The sequence below is a fragment of the Phocoena phocoena genome, chromosome 3, assembly GCF_963924675.1.
Source record: "Phocoena phocoena chromosome 3, mPhoPho1.1, whole genome shotgun sequence".
In the NCBI taxonomy this organism is placed as follows: Eukaryota; Metazoa; Chordata; class Mammalia; order Artiodactyla; family Phocoenidae; genus Phocoena; species Phocoena phocoena.
In genome coordinates, this window is record NC_089221.1 from 170,897,706 (window position 1) to 170,920,343 (window position 22,638).

Here is a 22,638-nt window from a genome sequence, read left to right on the forward strand (position 1 = left end):
GGCTCCTGGCCTTGAGCGTTTGGGGGCCAGGGATGCTTAACACCCCACAATGCCTGGGACGGCCCCACAACCAAGAATTTTATGCAGCCAGTGTCAGCTGTGCCGAGGGGAAGACTAGTTTACAGGGGTGGCTCTTGCTGGCCAGCACTTTTCCACCTTCTCATTAGGGCTCTGAAATCACCATTTGCTCACCCCGCCCCTCTGGGATGAGCAGCGTCCCAGGTGGCATCAACGGGTCTGGTCTCCCTAACTGGAGAATTATCCTATCTCCATCCCATGCCTTCAGAAACCCCCTGGGCATGACTGTTTCCGGCAGCGACCCTGCCACCTCCCTCCACAAGTTTCCCAGCAGCAGCCCTACTTTGCCCCCCAGACCCCTCTAACCCATGGTCCTCGTGGCAGCCCCTGTGAACTTCCAGAACCCAGCTCTGATGGCTTCACCACCCCCACCGGCCTCTCCCAAAATCTAGCTCACATTTGCACGGACTTTCTCTGCTTAAGCCTGATCTGAAGCTGAGGAGGAAACCCCACGTCCCTGCTCTCCTGACTTCCACAACGGCCAAGCTCTTTACCTCTGAGCCTTCGCACATGCTGTTCCTTCTGTTCCCAGCACGTCCTTCCATCACTCTTCCAAATGGCTGTTTCTCCTCCTTTAGCTCTTCTCTTTGCTGTCACCTCCTCTGGGACTGTGACCTCCGCTCAGCACCTGACCGTGGGCTGGGCACCGTGTGCCAGGCTCTTAGGAATTATCACTGAGTCTCAAAGGAAACATGACTGCACCCCAAATACCTTCGTGCTCTACCATATTCCCTAACGCTCTGTACGTGGGCAGGGTCTTGGGGTGAGTCTGTCCCACAGGCTGGCAGTAGAGCAGAAAGGTGAAGCTTTGGGGCCAAGGATGTAAAAGCATCCCCCCTGCTACGTTGGCCTCAAAAGCTACACACTGAGGTGGTAAAACCTCCACCTGGAGCCCTGAGTGTCTGCTTGGAGTCGAGCCCCACCTGCCACAGGGGCATGGGTGAGAAATAAACATCTATTGTTTCAACCAACTGAGATCTGGGGGCTGTTTGTTACATGGCACAATGGAAGCCACACTGCCCAAGACAACACCCATTTCCTGTGGTCGACCCCTCAGCATTTCATGCAGAATGAATTCCTTCAGTGTCCAGGTGAGGAAAAAGAGGCTGACACAGCCAGCAAGTGGCCTTCCCTCCGGAACAGTGCCCAGAAAGAGCAAAGGTTCCTGGCTCCTCAGCCCAAGACAGAAAGGTGGTTGTGATAAATACATTTATTTCCCCAAAGTCCCCCTGCACATCTGGTCCCACATCCAGCAGGGGAGGACGTAAGGGGGTCAGCCAGAGAGCAGATGAGATTTAGTGCTCAGAGTAGGACTGGAGAGGCGGTCCTGGATGCCTCTCCCTCAGGAGTTAGGCCAGGGGTGCAGGAAGAGTGGTGTCTCAGTAGACCACCTCATACACGGTGGCCTTCTTGTCCCCAGAGCCTGTCACGATGTACTTGTTATTCCCGGAGATGTCACAGCTCAGCACGGAGGATGACTCCTTGGACTGTTGACAGGAAGGGGAAGGGGGAGAGAGAAGGGAGAGTGAGGCACGGCCAAGGCCAGCACGGCCAAGGCCAGCACGGTCTGGTTCGTGCTCCCGACCACCTGCAAGTTCAGAGCAAAGAGGCAAGGAGACTGCCCACAAGGGTGAATCTGTGGTCCAGGCTGGGCCCAAGACAGGACTCAGGGGAGTCCTATCAGTGTGGGGAGCCTAGCAGCGGGGAGGGAAGGAGGGTGACACATTTTCCAGAGAAAGGTCCTTTGGAGCTGAGCCTCTGGACAGGTGACAATGCTCCTGGGAAGAGTGAGACCTCGGTTCTCTGGAACAGGAGAACTGCCCTTTCCTGGGAAGCTCAGAGAGGGTGTGCACCAAGCATGAGGCCACACAGCACAGCAGAGGGCTGAGCTCACAGCAGGATGACCTACACCAGCGCTCTGCAAACTTTTTCTGTAAAGGGGCCAATAGTAAATTTTTAGGCTTTGACCTGAAAGCTCATTTAAGTCCAAATGCGCTCTGGCCATAGGTCCAGAGACCAAATCAGTCTGTGTTACATCATCTCCTTTTTCTTTTACAACCCTTTAAAAAATGTAAAAACCACTCCACATCCAGCAGGATGGCTATAAGAAAGACAACAGAACAAGTGTTGTTGAGGATGGGGAGAAATCGGAACTCTCACACTCTGCTAGTGGGAACAGAAAATTTGGAAAACGGTCTGGCAGTTTCTCCAAAGATTAAACAATTATCAGCAATTCCACTCCAAGATATCTGCCCAGGAGAAATGAAAACATGCATGCACACGAGAACTTGTACATGAATGTTCACAGCAGCCAAAAAGTGGAAACAACCCTAGTGTCCATCGACAGGTGATGGATAAACACAATGTGGTCCATCCATACAGTGGAATATTAGCCTTAAAAGGGAAGGAGATTCTGACACCTGCTACAACGTTCATGGACCTTGGGAACATGACGCTCAGTGAGAGAAGCCAGACACAAAAGGATAAATCTTGTGTGATCCCACTCATATGAGTCATCAAATCCATAGAGACAGGAAGTAGACGGTGGGGGCCAGGGGCTGGGGGAGGGGATGGAGAGTCAGTATTTGATGGGGACAGAGTTTCAGTCTGGGAAGATGAGAAAGTTCTGGGGATGGATGGTGGGGATGGCTGCGCGACAGTGTGAATGTGCTTAGGGCCGCTGAGCTGTGCGCTTACAAATGGTTAAAATGGCAACTTTTATATACATTTTATCACAATTAAAAACAAAAACAGGCTGTGCACAGATGTGGCCCTCGGGCTGACCGCTCTGCTTTAGTAGCTCGTGGCTGGTGGGGACACTTCCCTGTTCAATCCCCACTGGGTCCCCAGGCGCCTGGTGTCCTGCGGGGCTGGGGACCTCAGACGCGAAGTACCTGGAAGATGCTGGCTCCATACGGCGTCCTCCAGGCATTGAGCAGGTTGTCTTTGCCGGTGCTCACGAACCACCGTCCTAGGGGAAGGAGGGCAGGGAGTTCAGGAGGGGGGCAGACTGGAGGAAGCCAGGGCTGGGGGCTGCGGGCAGAGTCGGGGCAGCCTGGTCTGGCCTCTCTTCTCGCTCCCTTTCTCACACCTCTGCCCGTCTCTGGGGGACAGGAGGCCCCTTAGCTGATGCTCGAGCTTCCCCGCCACATTCCAGATACTGAAGCCAAGGCCTCAAAGGACTCCAACTGGCCTTCAAGAAGGGGGAGCCCCAGGAGAACGTTGCCAGATAAAAACAGGGTGCCCAGTTACATCTGAATCCGAGATCAACCACACATCATTTTTAGTACCGGTGGGTCCCATATAGTACATTGTCTGTTTGTTCGGGTTTTTTTTTAAGTATATGTAAGTTCCATGAAATACTTGGGACATATCTATACTAAAAAAAAATAAAAATAAAAATTTTAGTGTAAGTATATCCCATGCAATATTTGAGATATATCTGCACTAACACATTAGTTGCTTTTTAGTATAAGTATGTCCCACGTATTTGAGGGACATACTTATGCTAATAAATTATGTGTTGTTTAGCTAAGTATGTCCCACAAAATACTTGGGATCTACTTACTTATGCTAACTAATTCTTTGTCCTTTAGAGTATGTCCTATGCAATACTTAGAATGGGACAAGTAAGGAATGACTGCTGTTTACCTAAGATTCAAATTAAACCAGGGATCCTCTTTTTCTGTCGTGGGTTTTTTTTTGTTGTGGTTGTGTTTTGGCAACCCTGCCCCAGCACCCCGGAGTCCCCACCCCAGACCGGCAGACACACACCACAGGAGGCAAATTTGAGGGAGAGCACACAGCTCTCGTGAAGATGCAGCTGGTATTTCTCGGGCTTTCGGACGTGCAGGATCTCCACGTTGCTGCTCTCCATGCCAACCGCCAGCCAGTCCTGGTTGGGGCAGTGGCCCAGGGAGAAAATCTGGGGGTGAAGAGGGAAGACAGGAGATGAAAAACCCCTTGGGATGTGGGGGGGATGCCCAGAGCTGGGGGGCCAGGGCGGGGAGGGGAGATGTCCAACACTCTCCCGCTGCAGCTCCCACGTGGAGAAGCAGCTGGCCCTGGGCCTGGAGCACAGCAGGCAACTGCGTGTTGAATCATTAATATTAATCAGAATTACACGGAACCCTGGGGCCTCATATCCATTATCTGCTCTGAACGCACAACAGCTCTGGGAGGGAGGGAGGGAGGCAGCAGGCGAAGCCAGCAAGGACGGTAGCTCCCCTTTAGCAGATGGTGGAAGGGAAGCTGAGGCCACATCCAGCTCAAGGTCATATAGCAAGTCCATCAAAGACCAGGCCTTCTGACTCCCAACTTGGAACTTTCCCCACTTGCCAACACCAATTTTTACTTTGATTTGAAAGTACGTGGTGGCTACATAAGTCTGTGCCCCATGCCCAGCGCTGCACAGAGAGGCATAAGACCCTGACCCATCCTAAGCCTCTCAAAGTCTTACTGACAAATGAGACATGTGTGGAAAGAACCATAAATTCACAGCAAAGCCTGGAAGGTTTCACGTGTTCCTGGACATATAGAAGTGTTCCTGTATAAAGAAGGGCCCGGTGGGATGGGAGATATTCACCATGGGATCACCAGATACATATGCCACCCATCTAAATTTTGGGGACACGGGATGGACAACTATACCCACCTGCACCCCTGATTTCCCTATCAAAGGAAGCTTCAAGCTAAAGAAAAGGTAAAAAAAGAAACAGTTTGGGGGCTAGTGCCCACCAGATTTCAAGGAGGGGGCAAACTGGAGATGGGTTTTGAAGGATGTGTAGGAGTTTACCAATGGGAGAAAGGAAAGGAAAGGCATGTCAGCCAGAGAGAACTGTAAGTGGGGAGGTCCAGAGGTATCACATGGCATGGTGTGTGTGAGACTAGAGCACAGAGGTCTTAAAGAACAGGCCAAGGAGCTCACAACCTGCCCCTAAGGCAATGGGAGACAGGATCTGGGTCCAGGGTATCTGGAGACCTGTCCTTGACTCTTTGCTCAGCCCTGGGGAGCCCCATGATTCTGTCCAACCCCTTCACCACATCCTTCAATCTGGCCTTCCACAGCACCCCCAATAGAGACCTCTCTGTGTCCGGCTCCTATCTGTCCCCTGGGGTCAGCAGCTCCCCCACGATGAGTCCTGGTAGGGGGAGGTGGTCAAGAGCTCTCAGTAGGGTCAAGGGGTTGAAGGCTGGCAGGAGAAACCAGCTACGCAAGAGACAAAGGAACAGAGGAATGGCTTGGCAAGAGCATCTGGGAAGATGATCTGAGGGTCTTAGTAGCCCCACAGCTTGATACAAATCAGCTCCTTTGTGCTTCCCTGTGCTGTCTTTGAAGAATTAAAGAGGAAGGTCTGTGAATTTGTCTCAAGGACAAGAAAGATGGGCACAGAGAGCAGGTAGTTGGTCCTGCCCGGCATCTGGAAGTGGGTGCCTCAGGGGGAGAGGAAGGGAGGCCGGATTCCTGGAGCTTGTGTCCCCCTTCTGCCAGATCCCGTGCGGCACCTGGGAGCTGAAGTCATGCTGCTGCAGCTGGCGGCCCTCCCGCAGGTCCCAGCAGCGCACGGTGTTGTCCAGGCCCCCTGTCCAGAGCCGAGTGCCGTAATCAGAAATGTCGATGCAGCTGGCCCCATCCGTGTGGCCCTGGAATTGCCTGGAGGAAGGAGGGCCCAGGTGTCCATCCTGGAGGAGGTGCTGTTCCAGCATCCTCCCAGGCCGCTCCCACAGCACAAAGGGGAGACGGCAGGGGCTTGCCCGAGGTCACAGGGCACCGGCCACCCACCTGACCATGGTCTGGTTCTGCAGGTCCCAGACCACGATGTTGCCGTCGCTGCAGCAGGAAAAGCAGACCTTGGCGTCGGGGCTGACGGCCAGGGCGTAGCAGGCGGGCGCCGAGGAGGTCAGCTCCGCCTTGATGCGAGGGGTAGGGGCCGCCAGGTCCCAGATGGACAAGGTGCTGGCCTCACCACCCACTATCAGACTCCGGCCGTCCGGCAGCAGCTTGCAGGAACGAATGTAGTTGTCCCGGTTCTGGGAGGGGAGAGAAGCAAGGGCGTGGGGTAGCACCCTCAGCCATGCCTGCCAGAGCCCAGCTGAAAAAACCACCCCAGTAGGTCTGTAAACTCTGCCCCCTGGTTGGCCTATAAGCGCCACCCTACTGGCCTTAATCTCCAATCCTGTTGGACTGTAAGTTCCACCCTCATTGGCCTATAAATCCTGCCCCTGGTTGGCCCATAAGCTCCACCCCACTGGCCCATAAGCCCCAACCCTGTTGGGCTATAATCTCCACCTGTGGGTGCCCTAAGAGCTCTGCCCCAAATTGGCCAACAAGCCCCACCCTGGTTGGCCTATAAACTCCACCCATTGGCCCATAGCCCCACCCCTAGGTGGCCTGTAAGGTCCACCCGGGTCGGCCTATAAGCCCCGCCCCGCTGGCCTGCAAGCTCCGCCCCGCCCTCACCAGGCAGTCCAGCTGAGCCACTGGCGTCTTGGCGCCCGGCTGGCCCACGTCCCACACCTTCACACAGCCCTTGCCGCCCGTGTACACATGCTGCGTGGTGCCGCTGATGGTGACCGCGCAGACCACCTCGCCGTGCGCCAGCGTGTGCAGCTGCCGCGCGTGCCGCGGGATGCCGGCGCCCACCAGCGCGTCAGAAGGGAAGGGCACCGGCTGCATCTGCCCGTCCGCAGACACATGGAAGGAGTACGCCCTGGACGGGAGGTGGGGCATGACGCACGGGGAGCCGGGACCCTCCCCACCCTCACCCCCCTGCCTGTGCCCCCATGCGTTTAGGGACGGGGCCCCAGGATCAAAGGTCAGCGTGATCCTGAAGAGGAAGGGGTCCGGCCGTGGCCTGGTGCATGGTAAGCAAGCACCTAGTGAATCTCCGTGGAACAGAGGATCCAGGAAGATGCCCTGTGAGCTCCAGAGAACGCAGTCCAATAGCAGCCACCAGCCACAGGGCCAGTTAAATTGAAAGAAATTTAAAATTTCGGTTCCTCAGTCGCAGGGACCACATTTCAAGTGCTCAAAAGCCACAGACAGCTGATGGCAATCAGATTGGACGGCTGTAAGTGTAGAACATTCCCGTCACGGCAGAAAGTTTTACTGATCTTGGGGCCGGGTCATTCTCTGGGGTGGGGCAGTCCTGTGCATTGTAGTGTGTTGAGTATTATCCCTGGCCCCCCACCCACTAGAGGCTAGAAGCACTTGGGTGTGACAACCAAAAATATCACATCACTAAATGTCCTGGGGTTGGGGGGGTGCAGTAAGGAAGCACAAAATCTACCCCCTGCTGAGAACCACTAGTGTAGGCTTTGCTTGTTACATAACCCTCTCTACAGAGAGCAACTCTGGGAGCCCCGATGATCTTACAGAAGAGACTTTCTGGAAAGGCAGCAGGGAAGCCCAACACCCACCCCACAATGTAAGCACCTGAGAGGAGGCAGGGAGCCCCACCCTGGTACTCACGGCTTTCCCCCAGGGATGGTGGGCAGGGAGGAAGAGATGGACGACCCTCGGAGATGTGGATGAGACTCGAATGCCATCTGCCAAAATGCCAACGGGGGTGTCATGGGCGGATGACTCAAACCCACAACTGCCCTCTCCCATGCTCACTTGCCATATTCCTCTCTATCAGAGAACACACCCCCCAATTTGTTTATCAGTCCCTCCCCAAGAAAGGGGAGATGCCCTTTCCTTTACCCATCCTACAGATGGGAAAGTGGAGGCTTTCACATGAGGGAACCCCAAGGTCTCTGGCTGGGGAATCCTACGGCCCCAGAGGTGGAAGGATCCTGATGAATCTTCTGTCCAATGCGCAGAACAGGGGTCAGCAAACTCCAGCCCCCTGCTTGTTTTCATAAATAAAGTTTTATTGGCACACAGCCATTCCTGTATATGTTGTCTGTGGTGGCTTTTGAGCTATGAAGGCAGAGTTGAGTAGTTGTGATAGGGATCAACTGGTCTGCAAGGCCAAAAATACTCACCATCTGGCCCTTTACAGAAAACACTGCTGACCTCTGTTCTACAACACCCCTTGCAAGTGCCCACCCAGCCTCAGGCCTTGAATAACTCCAATGACAGGCATTTTATTCCCTCTGGAGGCATCTACACCCACTGCAGGATGGCTCACTCTAGCAAGCATCTGTCCCAGTACTGCCCTCTGGGGCCCACGCACCAGCTCAGGAGTCTCATGCCTCTCCTTCAACTCCTTCCCATGGTACATCACTTCCAGTCCTCTCCCTGGGGTAGTGCTTCCTCTACAATCTACCAGAATCCCCAACGTCCCTTAAAAATCAGGGCAAACAACTGCACACCAGGCTGAAGCACACCCTCACATCCCATGGCTGAGGTTCTCTGGTTCTCTTAACGCAACATAATCACAGTTGTTTCTTCCACAGTCACAGGTGCTTATTCGTATTAAGCTTGTGGGGCTACTGAGACCCTCAGATCATCTTCCCACATGCACTTGCCAGGCCAGGACTTTCCTCCCTTTCCCAATTCCCTGGTCTTTGGGTGTGTACCTGGTTTCTCCTCCCAGCCCCTGGGCCCTGCTCACACCTCCTGGCATCTCCCACCCTGACGACTCACCATGGGGGAGCGTCCATACATCACAGAGCCGCTGACCTGGGGGGACAGGTGGAGGCTGACGTAGGAGCTGGGCACAGAGAGGTCCCCATTAAGGGCGCTGTGGGAGCCCAGGCTGAAGGATGTGGTGAAGGGACTGGACAGGGTCAGGGGACTCCTCAGGGCTGAGAGAGAAGAGACAAAGACAGATCTTCAGACACGTTGGATCCAGATCCTGCCTTCCACTGCCTTGGGGGAGCTCCAGGGCTCTCATGCTCTGGCCCAGCATCCACCATACCCTGTCCTATCTCCAGACATTTACAGCTGCTGTTCCCTCTGGCCAACAAGCCTTTCCTTTTCCTTTTTCAGTTATTGAATCCTTACTCATCCTTCAAAACCCAGACTCAATGTCCAGCAACATCTCAGGAACATCCTTGAGCCTCCCCACTCCACCCCTTGCCTCCAACCTGGCCCATCTTGGGTCCCTTCCTCCACCCCAGCCCTGATCACACATAGCTGGGAATTTTGGGGTCTGGGTCTCCTCCCCCACCACCTGGGAGCTCCCTGAAGGCAAGTTCCAGGGCTAGTTTCTTTCTGGGACTCCAGAACCAGCCAAAGCCCGGCCAGAAGACAGAAAAGAGGAGCACTGTCATCCCCATATTAATGATGGGGAAAGTGAGGCTCAGAGAGGTTGATCACTTGCCCGAGGTCACACAGCTGGTGAGTGTCCAAAGCTGGCCTGAAACCCAAGCCTGTCTAACTCCAAAGCTTGTCTCTCCAGCACTGGGCTGAAGCCCCAGAGGAAGTCACTTCCCGTCTCTGGGCCTCAGTTTCCCTTGTCTGGGCCAAGACAATGAAGAAACGGAGGCCCAGAGTGAGGCAGTGTCTATTCTGAGTCATGGAAAGGGCAAGGCAATGCCCCAGCTGGAATCCACACGTCCTGCCTCCCCCACCCCCCACCATTGTTTAGAACTCCCCGGAAAGGAGGCCTGTCCTGGCAGGCACCAGCAGGTGCTCACCAATACTGTCCGTGGAAGGTGCTGGCTTGGCCGCGAGCTGGCGGAGGTGACTGGCGGAGCTGGGCCCAGGGGTGGACGCGTCCTGGGGCGGGGAGGACTCTGAGGACTTGGAGGCAGGGGTGCCGGCAGGAAGATCGTTCTGGGGGAGAGAGGGCAGCACTGAACACCCCCAGGCACCTGGTGCCTCGCAGCCCAAGGATCTGGGCAGAAGGTGAGTTGGAGGAGGGAGTACACCTGGAGCAGGCCAGGGCTCATGCAGGGACACACACACCAGGGGAGCGGGCCCCACAGCCGACCTCCTGAGCATGGGGCCCGCTCCCCTGGTGTGTGTCCCTGCACGCATTGGAACACCAGGCGGGCGCCTGAGCGTCCACCCCACGGGGTGCACACACGTGCGTGCCCACGGGAACCCAGGCAATCTTGGGAGAACTGCGCATGCGGGTGATAAGGTACACAGGGCGACCACAGGGTAAGGGATGCGGTGAACATTCCTACATCTGCGTCATGGTGGGCGCACAGGGATCACGAGAGAAGGCGATGCACAAAGTTAGAGGCTGGCGCATCCTTCAGGGCCAAGGAACAAACTCTAGGATGGGCTCTCGAAGTAGGAGACCACAGTATGCTCCCAGATGCAAGACCCTCACCCGGTACTGCTGGGCACCCCCTTGCTCCCCACGAGGAGCTCGCCCACTGCTGTCCGTCCCCATGGGGACCCTGGAGGAGAGGGGAAGCCGGACCTCCTTCACGGAGGAACAAGCTCTGTCTCGGCTTCCTGCCGTCGCTTCCTTTGCCTTTCAAGAAACTTCTCATCCTCGTCTTGTGTGGGCTGCAACCTATCCTTCCTTTACAAGGTCACACATTTTGTGACAGTCACACTCACACACCCACGACAGGGAGTGGATGGTGCCAACGTGGGGACCGGGGCGGGGGGGCCTTCTCCATTAGAACAGCGCTGCCCCTCCCCCTCTTTGTCTCCTTGGAGTGGGAGGAGGGCACAAGAGATGCGATGGGAGCCCCAACCTTGGCGGTTGCCATAGCAACCTGCTGGGAGGGGAGGCCTAGAAACCGACACAGTCTCCCTGGTAAGGACAGGGCAGGGGTCTGGGGAAGATTTGGGGGCAGGGACAAAAGGAGCTGAATTGAGAATGCCTGGGGGAGTGCTTTTAGGCGGTCCATACAGCTGGCATTAAACATCAGGAGGCCCAAGGAGAGAGTTGTTCTGATATGGATCATCTTTTCTTGCAGGGACCACATCTCAGGTTGGGGCTGGTGTGTCCCCAAGGCCTTAACACTCCCAGGGCTGGAATCAGCCTGGCCAAGCCAGCAATTCTATAGTTTCACTGTGTTTATTTTCACTAGATTTTCTATTTATTGCAAGAGATACTTGGTTTCCACATAAGATGGTGAGCTGCCTTTTAATATTATTTACAAAGCTGCCTTTTCAGATTTACTGAGGTTCCACAGAGTAAGTCCACTTAGGAAAAATTACCGGACTAATGTAGAGGTGTTTTTTAGGAAGGCAGCAAAATAATCACTAAGGGAATCCTGGACCACAACAGCCTGTTTCATTTCTCATCACTCCACATCTAATGTGGTAGAATCTCTTTCCAGGTCCCCAGGATGAATAAAATGAGTTTCAAGGCTTCCCCTACTCCTTACCAAGACGAGCTCCTTGGTTCTGGGGAGCGGTGAGCCAAGGCTGGAGGCCAAGGAGGCTGGACTGTCCACCAGGTCCCGACGGGCAGGGATGCAGATGGGTGCCTTTCCACATGGGGTGGTTGCTGGGCTGGGGGGCTCGGAGGGTTGGTCCTGGGTTGGAGGAGGTGATGATGAGTGGGGGGGGGGGACGGGGTAAAGTGGCAGGTATAGAGAGGCCCTCTCTATACCCTGCTCGTGTTCTACCCCAACCTCTAGACTGGGCACCTAGGACTCACCTTGGGAGGATTATGAAACCTCCCTGAGCCTCAGTGGACTCATCCGTAAAATGGGTTAAATGACATAAGCACACATAGCAAGGACTATATATGGGCTTGGTTTTGTTTTCCCCCATTGAACAGATGGGGAAAAGTGAGGCCGGGGAAGGGGGTGTCACTCTCCCAAAGTGACACGGTGAGCCAGGGCTTGAAGCCGCTTCCGTTGCCCACGTCCAGGGTTCTCTGGGTCTCAGTTTCCCCACCTGTGCTATGGAGAGGAGGTCAGCCTGGGGTGCCCCAGTTTCTCCTACTTCCCCTGGCCCCATGCCATCCCCATCCCAGCCATCCCATAGAGAGGGGAACACCAGGACACCCACTCCCTCTGGGCCCCCCAACTCCCCAGATAGCCCACTGCCTGCTCTGTGCCCAGACCTCCTAGTCCCGAGGTCAGAGTGGGAGGAGGTTGGACCCCGACTCACCTCGTCCACCACCAGGTTGTAATCGCTCTTGTCCTCATCACTCTCCTGGAGGGACAGGGGGGAGAGAGCTCACCCTGGCCATGCTCCTGCCTCCACGCCCCCTCACATCTCTTCAGGAGGGTTTGACTGGGATTCTGTGGTTTGGTTCATTTGCTCAAGTACAAGGGAGGCCGGGGGGAGGGGGGGATCCTTCAATGGAGGCGATGGAGCTGAGTGCCCAGGAGGTGCTGTGTGGCCTTACTTTACTCCTCTGTGCAGTGGGGGAAGAGCCAGAGACCAGGAGGCATCCTTACCTCCTTCCCAGCTCTCAACCCACAGGGGCAATCAATCTCTCAGGCTGGTCCGCCTCCCACACTGTCTGCCCACCCCAGTCCATGTGTGCCTCCCACTCACATAAGGTCCCGACAGATCCTTCTCCTCCGCTCTCTGCTTCCCATTGCCACCCGGGCCGCTGGGTCGCTCCTCTTCTGCCACACTCTCTGGGGGTGAGGGGGATGCACTCTGCAGAGACACAGGGCCCCAGACTGCGTCCTGGTCCAGCCAAAACCAAGGATCCCCATCACTGTTATTAGGATCTGTGCCTCAAGCTTCCCATCTGGGAAAAGGGACCTTCCGAGGGCAGACTCAGTGGGGTCATGACAACCACAAATGTCCCCAGGCATCACCCAGGGTCCCCTGGGGGGGGCACTAGTGTGAACTGAGATGAGCTCTAAGTGCAAAATGCATTCGGATCTTGGAGGCGTAGTACAATAAAAAGAACAGAAAAGATCCCATTAAAACTGTTTTATGTTGGGAGTTTGGGTTTTGTGGGGGGCATGAGCCAACCTTGCAGGTCTCCTTGCATGACCCTGCAATAAACCTTTCTCTGCTCCAAAAAAAAAACCCCGAAAACAAAAAAACACACTGTTTTATGTTGATTACAGGTTGAAATATTTTAGATGCATTGTGTTAAATAAAATTTACTATTGAAATTCATTTCACCTGATTAACTTTTTTTTTTTGCGCAATACGCGGGCCTCTCACTGTTGTGGCCTCTCCCGTTGCGGAGCACAGGCTCCGGACGCGCAGGCTCAGCGGCCATGGCCCACGGGCCCAGCCGCTCCGCGGCATGTGGGGGATCATCGCGGACTGGGGCACGAACCCATGTCCCCTGCATCAGCAGGCGGACTCTCAACCACTGCGCCACCAGGGAAGCCCAAACTTTTTTAATGTGCCTACTAGAAAATTTACAGTGATGTTTACACAAAGCTAAACGTGTGACTGAAACTGCATAAACACACATACACACACACACACACACACACACACACACACACACACACACGAGTGCATGTAAAACCGTGAAGTGGGAATAAGCCCTGTGGGTTGCACCCATGTCTGTTTCCTGGCTTTGATATGGTATTTTAGTTTTGCAAGATGTTATCGTTGGGTGAGGGGTGCATGGGACCTCCTTGTACATTTCTTTGCAACCTCCTGGGCATCTGTAATGATTTCAAAATTAAACAAGTTTAGGGCTTCCCTAGTGGCGCAGTGGTTGAGAGTCTGCCGATGCAGGGGACACAGGTTCATGACCCGGTCCGGGAAGATCCCACATGCCGCGGAGCAGCTAGGCCCGTGAGCCATGGCCGCTGGGCCTGCGCGTTTGGAGCCTGTGCTCTGCAACGGGAGAGGCCACAGCAGTGAGAGGCCCGCGTACTGCAAAAAAAAAAAAAAAAAAAAAATTAAACAAGTTTAAAAAAATTACCTACAGGGCTCACATGATATTTCTATTGGTCAGCACTCTTGTATATGATAAAATGGAGTGGATGAGGAATAAATTAATGATGGAGGGATGGATGGAGTGCTACCTGAGCACGCATTCATTTATTCAATTGCAAAAACTCGCTAGAGATGGAAAGTTTAAAATAAATAAAACTCTAGTCTTATGGGCATCCCCCGCACCAAAAAAAAATGGCTACACAGTGTGAAAGCAGGATGTGGTCTCCTTCTGAGGCCCCTATCAGCTCAGAACAAGCAGCTTCAGCCACATGTGAAGACAAAGCAAATGTGAGATAAGAGGGCAAATCCCCCATGCCCCTCAACTTACCCTGCTCGGGGCTCTCTCCACTGACAGGCGGGGGCGTGGTTAAGAGAGAGAAGGAAATAGAATGAGGTGTCTGTGCCACCGTGCCAGAGCGCAGAGCCCTCCACAGTGTATAAAGCCCCCTTCCCAGCTCAGAACCCCCCTTCTCCTTCCAACACCCTTGCAAGGGGTGGACAATCCCTTCCCTGCACCATTCAGATAGATGCTCAGAGAGGGATAGAACTTGCCCAAGGACACACAGCCCACTGGGAATAGAGTTGAACCCGCGACCCTGCAGCCCCTTTGGTGAGTTTGATGGTCCTGCTATCCTCTCCTTGGGCCCCTGCGTGCCCCCAGCCCGCGGCATCTGGTGATGTCCACTCACCTCTGGACCCCTCGGCCTCCACGCCTGTCCGGTCCTCCTTGGCGACCGCGGCCAGCTGAGCCTGGGCGGCCAGGGCTCCCGACAGGGCCAGCAGCCCCGTGGCACTGCCGCCCACCAGCCCAGCCGGGCGAGGGGTGAGGGGCACAGGGGGGGCGTGGTGGGACAGTGGCTGGAGCTGCTGCTGCTGGAGAGGAGGGGGGTGGGCCAGGGGCGGGTGGGGGCGGGGCCCCGGCCGTGCCCTACCACCCCCACCAAGAGGCTATGGAGAGAGAGCCGGGACAGGCAGGGTCCAGGCAGAAGGGGCACCCTTGAGGTCTCCAGGGCGGCCAGAACCCAGGCCAGCTGCCCACCCGGCACCCCCAGCTTCACCACCCACGGCGGGGCGGGGGCCGGAAGACTCACGCCGATGAGGCTGTTCAGCTCCCCCACGGTCACCTGCTTGGCCCGCTCCACGGCCTGCAGGACCTGCTGTTGGTGCTGGGGGTGGGTGGGGGGAGGGCGCTCAGGAGAGCCCCCCATCTGCTCGGCAATCCCACCTCCCAGGCCATGCCCTCCGGGGCCCCTCTTCTTCTCTCACTTTTTTTTTTTTGGCGTCAGGATCTTAGTTCCCTGACCAGGGATCGAACCCGTGCCCCCTGCCATGGGAGCGTGGAGTCCTAACCACTGGACCGCCAGGGAAGTCCCTTTTCTCGCTTGCTCTTTGTAGTTTCTTTCTCTCCCTCTCTCCCTTTCCTTTCAAAATCATGAAACAGACAGACAAAGAAACAAAGCATTTAAGTGCAGTTCAAACTAATAATTAGAAATCGGGGTTTATACATCAGGGTCCCTCCCTGGGCACTGCTTACATGGGGGCCGGGTCACCCTCTGTGGGCGTTCGTCCCAGGCACTGTGGGGTGTGGAGCAGCATCCTTGGCCCCCCACTCACTCGATGCCAGGAGCACCCCCAGGGGTGATGACCACAAATGTCCCCAACATCACCCAGTGTCCCCTGGGGGCAGAGTCACCTCCAGTAAAGAACCACTGTACAAATCAGTACCCAAGTACCGACCACCCAGGTCACAAAATACAAACTGGCAGCCTCTAGAGGCTCCGTACACCCCACCCTCATCCCACCCTCCTTCCTTCCTCTCCCCACCTTCCTGCAGTGATAAAATGTCCTCAGTCTGCACTGTTGGATACAGAAGCCACATGTGGCCATGGGCACTTGATATGTGGCTGGTGCAACTGGGAAAGGAATGCCTCCTTTAATTTAATTTAATAGAAATTTACATGTAAATTTAATGTAATACATTTTAAAAGAAATATAAATTAATACAAATGTAAATGGCCACACATGGCTGGTTGCTCCTGTGTGTGCTCTAAGGCCACTTGTGCACCTGCAACTACCCAGGATGGGGATTTGGGCTGTGTGACACCGCTAAGGAGGTGTCAGGATGCTAACCAGGCGCTCCTGTACAGGTCATGCCTGTGAGAGTGTGTCCAGGCCATGGATTAGTACATTTTGACTGTAAAGGGCCAGAGAGTCAATATTTTCAGTTTTGCAGGCCAGAGGGTCTCTATGGAAACTCCACAACTCTGCCATTTTATGGGGAAAGCTGCCATAGACAATAAGGCCATGAGTGGGCATGGCTGTGTGCCAATAAAACTTTATTTACAAAACAAGTGAAGGGCCGGTAACTTGGCCCTCGGGCTGTACTTTGCTGACTCCTAGTCTAGAAGCATGGAATTTGCTGGGGCACCCATGTGTCTTAATTCACTCCTTCCTAAAGTCTTTTTACCCTGTTTCCTGTGGTTTTGGCCTTTCTCACTCCGGGCCACCTTGTCCCCATCCTGGGCTTTCAGACACCATCTCTAAGTCTGAGACCAGACAGAATCTCACTCCATCCCAAGAGCCCAGAAACCTCAGATTCAATGAGGTCCAAACCAAGAGGAGAACCTTTCCCTTTTTTGGTCCCCAGCACAGTGAGGTTCCCCCTGTATCCACCCTGTGTCAGAATCCGTCCTCTTGTCTCTCTGGAGACAGGATGCTCCAGATGGAAGCAGGAACAGGGGATGCAAAGGTCCTGAATAACTTGGGGCATTCGCACAAGGGCTAACTTTATTTTTTTAAGTTTCAATGAAGTGCTCATACTCTATAGTTTTATCTGCCCTGTTCCACCTTTTTGTACTATTGTGGTTACAAATACGTAAGAGTTACCCTTTTAACCATCTTTAAGTGCACAGCTCAGTGGCATTAAGTACCTTCACACTGTCCTGCGACCAGCCCCACCATCACCTCCAGAACTTTCTCATCTTCCCAAAAGGAAACTCTGTCCCCAGGAAACACTGACTCCCAACCCCCCTCCCCCAGCCCCTGGCCCCCACCATCTATTTCCTGTCTCTATGGATGTGATGACTCTAGGCATTTCCTATGAGTGGAATCAGACAGTATTTGTCCTTTTGTGACTGGCTGATTTCACTCAACATAATGTAGGGACAAAGTGCTAAGGACTAATTTTTATTGGATGTTTACTAAGCACCCAGCATCATCTTCACCACCTTGTATGTATCAACTGTTCTAAATTTCATGACAGAGGCACAGAGAGGGCAAGCCACTAGCCCAAGGCCACACAGCCAGGACTTGGACCGAGGCAGCCTGGCTGTAGGCTTGAGCCCCCCTCCTCCCCCTCAGCCAACACCCCCTCTCCATCCCTAAGGCCCCAGCCCAGCCAGTGCCCAGGCCCCCAGGCCACCCAGCAGAACCAGTGCCTGTGGCATCCAGCCAGACCCCCTCCCCCACCCTTCTTCCAGCTCCGCTCCCCATCCCCCCACCAAGCCCACTCACCTCCTGCGTCAGGAAGGGGATAATCTGAGCACAGATACCACTGAGGCGCTTCACAATCTCAGCCTGGCAGGAAGCAATGGGGAGGAGGCTTGGAGGGGAGGCTGTCAATCCAGAACCTCCACTCCAGGGCATAACAAGCCTTTGCAAAGCTTGGGGTGAGGGGCCTGTCACCCGCAGGTGCGAGTGTGGGGCACGGGCTCCGGGATAGACTGAGAGCCTGGCAAGGACACTGTCCACCTGATGTCCAGGGCAGCCTTGAGCCGGAAGACAGGACAGACAGATCCACCACCTGCCAGACCCACTCAACAGAGATTTCCAGAAAGCAGCTGCGCAGCCACCCAGCGCAGACTGGGACCCCGAGAAGCTTTGAGTTTGAGCCCTGGCTGGGCCCAGGTCTCTCTCGGGCATGGCCCCTCTCTGGGTCGTGCCTGCGCCCAGGGGCTGTAGTCAGGGGCGATCCCAGAGCACCACACTCAGGGGTGTGATGCTGTGATATAAGAAATATACATTTGGGGGAAAAGAATTTAAAAAAGAATAGATACATGCATATTGTATAACTGAATCACTTTGTTGTACACCTGAAATGAACACAACATTGTTAATCAACTATAGTCCAATATAAAATAAAAAGTTAAAAAAAAAGAAAGAAATATACATTTGGTCTTTGCTTCAGTTCCTGGCACAGAGCTCCTAAACCCCTAGAGATTTCTGAGTATTAGAGGCAAGAGGAGCTTCTTCTGTTATTCACAACAAGCCCGTTTCACCGGCACGTGAGTTTATTAAGAGGGATGGAACTTTCAATCCCACCCCCAACTCCGACCTCCAGGGAGTCAAGAGGAGCTGGAGATTGAGTCAATCACCAGTGGCCAGTGGTGAAATCAATCGTGCCTAGGTAATGAAGCCTCCCTAAAAACCCCTAACTGAAGTGGTTTCCAGAGCTTCTGGTGGGTGGACACATGGAGGTGCAGGGAGGGGGCGCCCGGAGCGGGCACGGAAGCTCCATGCCCTTCTCCATACCTTGCCTTGTGTCTCTCTTCCATCTGGCTGTTCCTAAGTTATATCCTTTATCATGAAAGGGTGATAGTAAGAGCTTTCCCAAGTTCTGTGAGCCATTATAGCAAATTATCAGACCAAGGAGTGGGTCGCGGGAACCTTGATGTATAGCTGGTCGGTCAGAAGCCCAGGAGGTCTGGACTTGCGATAGGCATCTGAAGTGGGGGCAGTCCTGGGGGGCTGATCCCTGAACCTGTGGGGTCTACATTGACTCTGGGTAGTGTGTTAGGATTGAGCTGAAGTGTAGGACACCCAGCTGGTGTCAGAGCTGGAGAACTCGTTGGTGTGGCAAAAGCGAAATATTTGGTGTCAGAGGATAGAGATAGGATACAGAGTGTGGTTTTACTTGTAGGTTTCACCTGGGACCGGGGCTGGGCCGGGGACGCCCATAGAGGCTGAACAGAGGGGAAGCATGTGGGTGGGTAAGGGGGTGTTTTGTCAGCCTGTGCTTTGCCTCTGCCTCAGTTACAGGAGTGCTGGGTGCTGTGTGTATCTGGGTGAGGTTTGTGTCTTCCATCTGCTACCAGGAGAGCGGAACGAAGGCTCCTAGGGCCGGTACCCTATCCCTTACCCTCCATCCTATAAGGGGATCTATCTCATGCACCCATGGGACCACACCACGCTCCAGGCATACAAGCCCCCTGCCACCTACACCAGACGCAACAGAGCCCCCAGAGACCCAGAAAAGCACGCCAAGGCAGGTGCCCCCAGGCACTCCCAGTGTACCCCTACTTCTTCCCACCCACCAGAAAGACCCTAGGTTCTGCCCGTTTATTCTAATATTTGGATGGACAAAATCCAAGATTCCTTCAACCTCAGAATCTTGGGGTCCCTTTCATCCCCTTAGAAAACATCAGGGTGCATGGGTGGTAGAATCCTCGCCTGCCCTTAGAAACCATCAGAAAATCTTGAGCTCAGTCTCAGGATCTGGGGGTTAATCTTGAGCAACTGAAGTCAACTGCAGAACCTTCAGGTCTAACTCAGAACCTTGAGATCACACTCAGAAGCCGAGGACAATCTCAGAACCTCAGATCATTAGGGTGAATCTCAGAACATTCAAAACAGCGACAGAACCTTGGGGTCCATCTCAGACTCTCAGGATCCATCTCCAAATGTCAGACATGCTGATCTGAAAGGGACCTCTAAGACTGTCCGTCTGTCCCCCTCCTGGGACAGAAGTCCCTCCCCAGCCTGGCTGACCTGGCTGCTGGCTTCTGCTATGAGCCTTCCTTGACAGGGACGCCTGGCCCCTGTCCACTGCCCGACTCTCTCGTAGACGAGATCTCCAGAAGTTCATTTTCCTTTCATGAGGCTGAAATCTGGCCCCCTGATCTCAGAGATTTCAGGATAAGACCTCTGTTCCCTGGAGCAGAGGGAGCGATGGGTCCCTCTCACAACTTCCATCCCCACCCCCCGCCACTGGACACCCTTACCCCCAACACACAGTTACCTGCTTATGCATTTCAATGTTGAGCCCGTAGGACATTTCATAGTACTGCAAAGAAAAAGCTGTCTGGCAATGTCCACCGTGCCCATGGATGTCCAGCTGCTCTGGGTGACGCTGGGTCTTCCAACAGCCTCCAGACTGGGGGGGATCACAGCAGGACCCAGAGCCTCCCAGCTCCTTGGGGGCCCAGAGGGGGAGCCCAGAGAAGAAAGCAGGAACCCCCTTCATTCTCCCCAGGGGAGTGGGGGAGGGGGGCAGTACCCAGATACCCTAGCCCCTCAGAGATGCTCATGAGGAAAGTGGGCATCCTTGCCTTATTGTTCTTAAGAGCTGGGAGGGCCCTGGGAGACAAACTGAAATCCCAAGCTGCCCACTTTACAGATGAGGGAAAATGAGGCCCAGAGCAGGCCGGGGACTTGCCCCAGAGTGGTACTGGAGTCGGGGTTCACACCCCACGTGTTTTCACTCACAGCCAAGCTCTCTTCCCCACTCTCCCCCACCCGCCCGCCCCGTTTTGACAACCCGCCTTACCATGACATAATGTCGCTGCATTTCTGTCTTCTCACTGGCCAACTTCTCACACTCCAGCTTGAGGCTGGGAAGGAGACGGGGCATCGGGATCCCACTCTCCCTGCCCCCGCAGCAGGGACACCCACGGACCCCTTCTGGGCCAGTTTCCAAAGCGATGGGATTGGCTCTCCCCCGCCCCACTTCCTCACACACACACCCCACCTCCCGCCCCCAGGCCCACCCCATCCCTTCCCAGGCTCAAAATGTCCCAGCACTGGACCATCCGTCCTCCTCACCTGTGATTCTACCTGGACGCCCTCCCTCCCCACGCCCCTGGGGCCCCTCCCTCCTCCCTGCACGCTGGAGGCCCCGCCCCTTCGCCCCAGCGGGCCCCGCCCTTCGCCCCCAGGTGAGCCCCCGGGTGAGATCCCGGGGCCCCTGGGGCGGGACGCCCCCGTCCCCCCTCACCTGTGGTACTGAGCCTGAAGAAACTGGAATTCTTCTTTGATGCGGTCGCAGATCTCCAAGATTGAGAACTTGAAGGGCTGGCCGGACTGAAGCGGGGTCTGGGGGTGGGAAGCCGGGGTCTGAGTTCCCGGACGCGCGACCCTCCCTACCCCTCGCAGCCCGGCCCCCCACTCACCGGGTGCCTTCCCTGGGGGTACATCCTGTCGATTCGCGAGGCCCCCCCTCCCACGCCGCCTGAGCTTGACGATATGGGGACGGGGGCGAAGAGGCGGCGGCGGCGGGATGGGGGAGAGGCTGGGGTGGGGGGCTGCCCGAGAAAGAAGGGGGCAGCGGCGTGGGGCAGGGGACCCCGGAGTCCCCCGCCCCCCGAGCGAGCGCGCGGGGTCGCGGGGACCGAGGGGCCCCGAAGCCCCTGCCGGGCTGGGGGCGCGAGGCCGGCGCAGAAGGTCGGGCGAGCAGCGGCCGGTTTCAGAGGCGCGGGCGACGGGCCCCGCGCAGAGCCGCCTCCCTCCGGCGGGGCTCGGCCGGGAGCCGCGGGCAGAGCCGCCTTAAGGTGGCGCCGCCGCCCCCCGGCCCACCCACCCCGTGCACCCCCGCGACCTCGGCCGCGGCCTTGGGACCAACCCCTCCCTTGCACCAGGGACGAGCGGGGAAACTGAGGCTCGCGTCCAGCCCCGCAAACGTCGCCCCCTCGCCCTCCCTGAGGGCCCATGAGAGAAAAGCGCAATAAATACCTAGTGGCCCACTGTGGGAGTAGCTTGGTGGGGAGGGGGGCAGTTGGGGGCCAGAAATGGCCTCTCTGAGGAAGTGGGCTAAGACAAGTGTCGGGAGGAAGCAGCCTGCCGAGTGCTGGCTGGGAAACCTGCCTGCACAGAAAGGGACCAGGTGAGGGATGGGGCTGGGGGGCAGAGCTAGGCCCTCGCCTTTTCCTGGCCTCAGTATTCGCATCTGTAAAATGGCAGAGGCAGGGGCTATTTTTTTTTGTTTGTTTGTTTGTTTTTGTTTTTTTGCGGTACGCGGGCCTCTCACTGTTGTGGCCTCTCCCGTTGCGGAGCACAGGCTCCAGACGCGCAGGCTCAGCGGCCATGGCTCACAGGCCCAGCCACTCCACGGCATGTGGGATCCTCCCGGACCGGGGCACGAACCCGTGTCACCTGCATCGGCAGGCGGACTCTCAACCACTGCGCCACCAGGGAAGCCCGGCAGGGGCTATTTTTAAAGGACACGGTACATGAACAGCCCTCAGCCTGGCCTGGCACAGAGTAGACTCCCAGAGCTGGGAGTTGGGTTCTGGTGGCCACCAGCAGCAGACCGGGCTGTCTCCCCTTTCAGACGATGGGCTCCTAGAAAGCAGAGGTCCCAAGGAGGATGAAAACGAGTCTCTGCCATCAGACTGAGGTCTCGCTGAGGGCACGGGCTCCATCTCCCATCGCAGACCACAGATATCCAGTGAGGTAGGAGGTGGGACATTCTTATTCCCATCATGCTTCTGAGAAACTTCAGGGTTGTTTGTAAAGTCAATCAACAAACACGTGTTTACAGCCTACTGTGGACCAGACACTGTTCTAGGCACTGGAGCTCAGCAGGGAAGCAGACAGAGAAAATCCCTGGCCTCCTGTTAATAGCTGCCCCTGTGTCATTAAGTGAGTAAGCAGAAGCATACAAAAGCCCTAACAAATTCATTGGGCATCTATGGCATGCCAGGCATCCTTCCAGGCACCAGGGTGGATGGAGAACAGATTCCTGCTTTCTCTGAGTTCAGGGGATAAGGCAAGATCACAGCTTGGAAATTATGAAATTCTGTGCGCATACAAAGAGGAATTTAGGGGGC

At 55.5% G+C, this 22,638-nt stretch overlaps 1 protein-coding gene across 3 annotated transcripts; it reads right to left on the reverse strand.

Moving 5' to 3' along the window:
• Nucleotides 1-1,273: 1,273 nt before the first annotated feature.
• Nucleotides 1,274-21,267, reverse strand: TLE2 (TLE family member 2, transcriptional corepressor). 3 transcript variants are annotated; one of them, XM_065873491.1, is made up of 20 exons: nt 20,983-21,267; nt 20,808-20,905; nt 20,361-20,424; nt 19,833-19,877; nt 17,330-17,392; nt 14,908-14,982; nt 14,506-14,686; nt 14,145-14,164; nt 12,452-12,559; nt 12,059-12,103; nt 11,326-11,475; nt 9,667-9,805; nt 8,672-8,832; nt 7,550-7,626; nt 6,539-6,788; nt 5,861-6,108; nt 5,584-5,731; nt 3,853-4,003; nt 2,973-3,049; nt 1,274-1,565 (listed from the first exon to the last, which is right to left on the reverse strand). In XM_065873491.1, the coding sequence occupies exons 1-20, from the start codon at nt 21,004-21,006 to the stop codon at nt 1,458-1,460; spliced, it is 2,232 nt and encodes a 743-aa protein (XP_065729563.1). In that variant the 5' UTR covers nt 21,007-21,267; the 3' UTR covers nt 1,274-1,457. The 3 variants fall into 3 exon arrangements, with proteins under 3 accessions (XP_065729563.1, XP_065729562.1, XP_065729564.1); XM_065873490.1 differs by having other exon boundaries at nt 1,458-1,565; nt 14,506-14,689; nt 20,983-21,006; XM_065873492.1 differs by lacking the exons at nt 2,973-3,049; nt 20,983-21,267 and having other exon boundaries at nt 1,534-1,565; nt 14,506-14,689; nt 20,808-20,926.
• Between the last annotated feature and the right edge of the window lie 1,371 nt (nt 21,268-22,638).

What these genes read in the sequence shown, in the direction of transcription:
- TLE2 (XM_065873490.1), bottom strand. Translation starts at nt 21,006, where the DNA reads ATGTACCCCCAGGGAAGGCACCCG. An exon ending in TCCCCTTCCTGACGCAGGAG is followed by an intron (nt 14,983 to 17,329) that starts GTGAGTGGGCTT and finishes ACCCACCCCCAG; the next exon opens with CACCAACAGCAGGTCCTGCA. An exon ending in TGGCTCAGCTGGACTGCCTG is followed by an intron (nt 6,109 to 6,538) that starts GTGAGGGCGGGG and finishes CTCCCCTCCCAG; the next exon opens with AACCGGGACAACTACATTCG.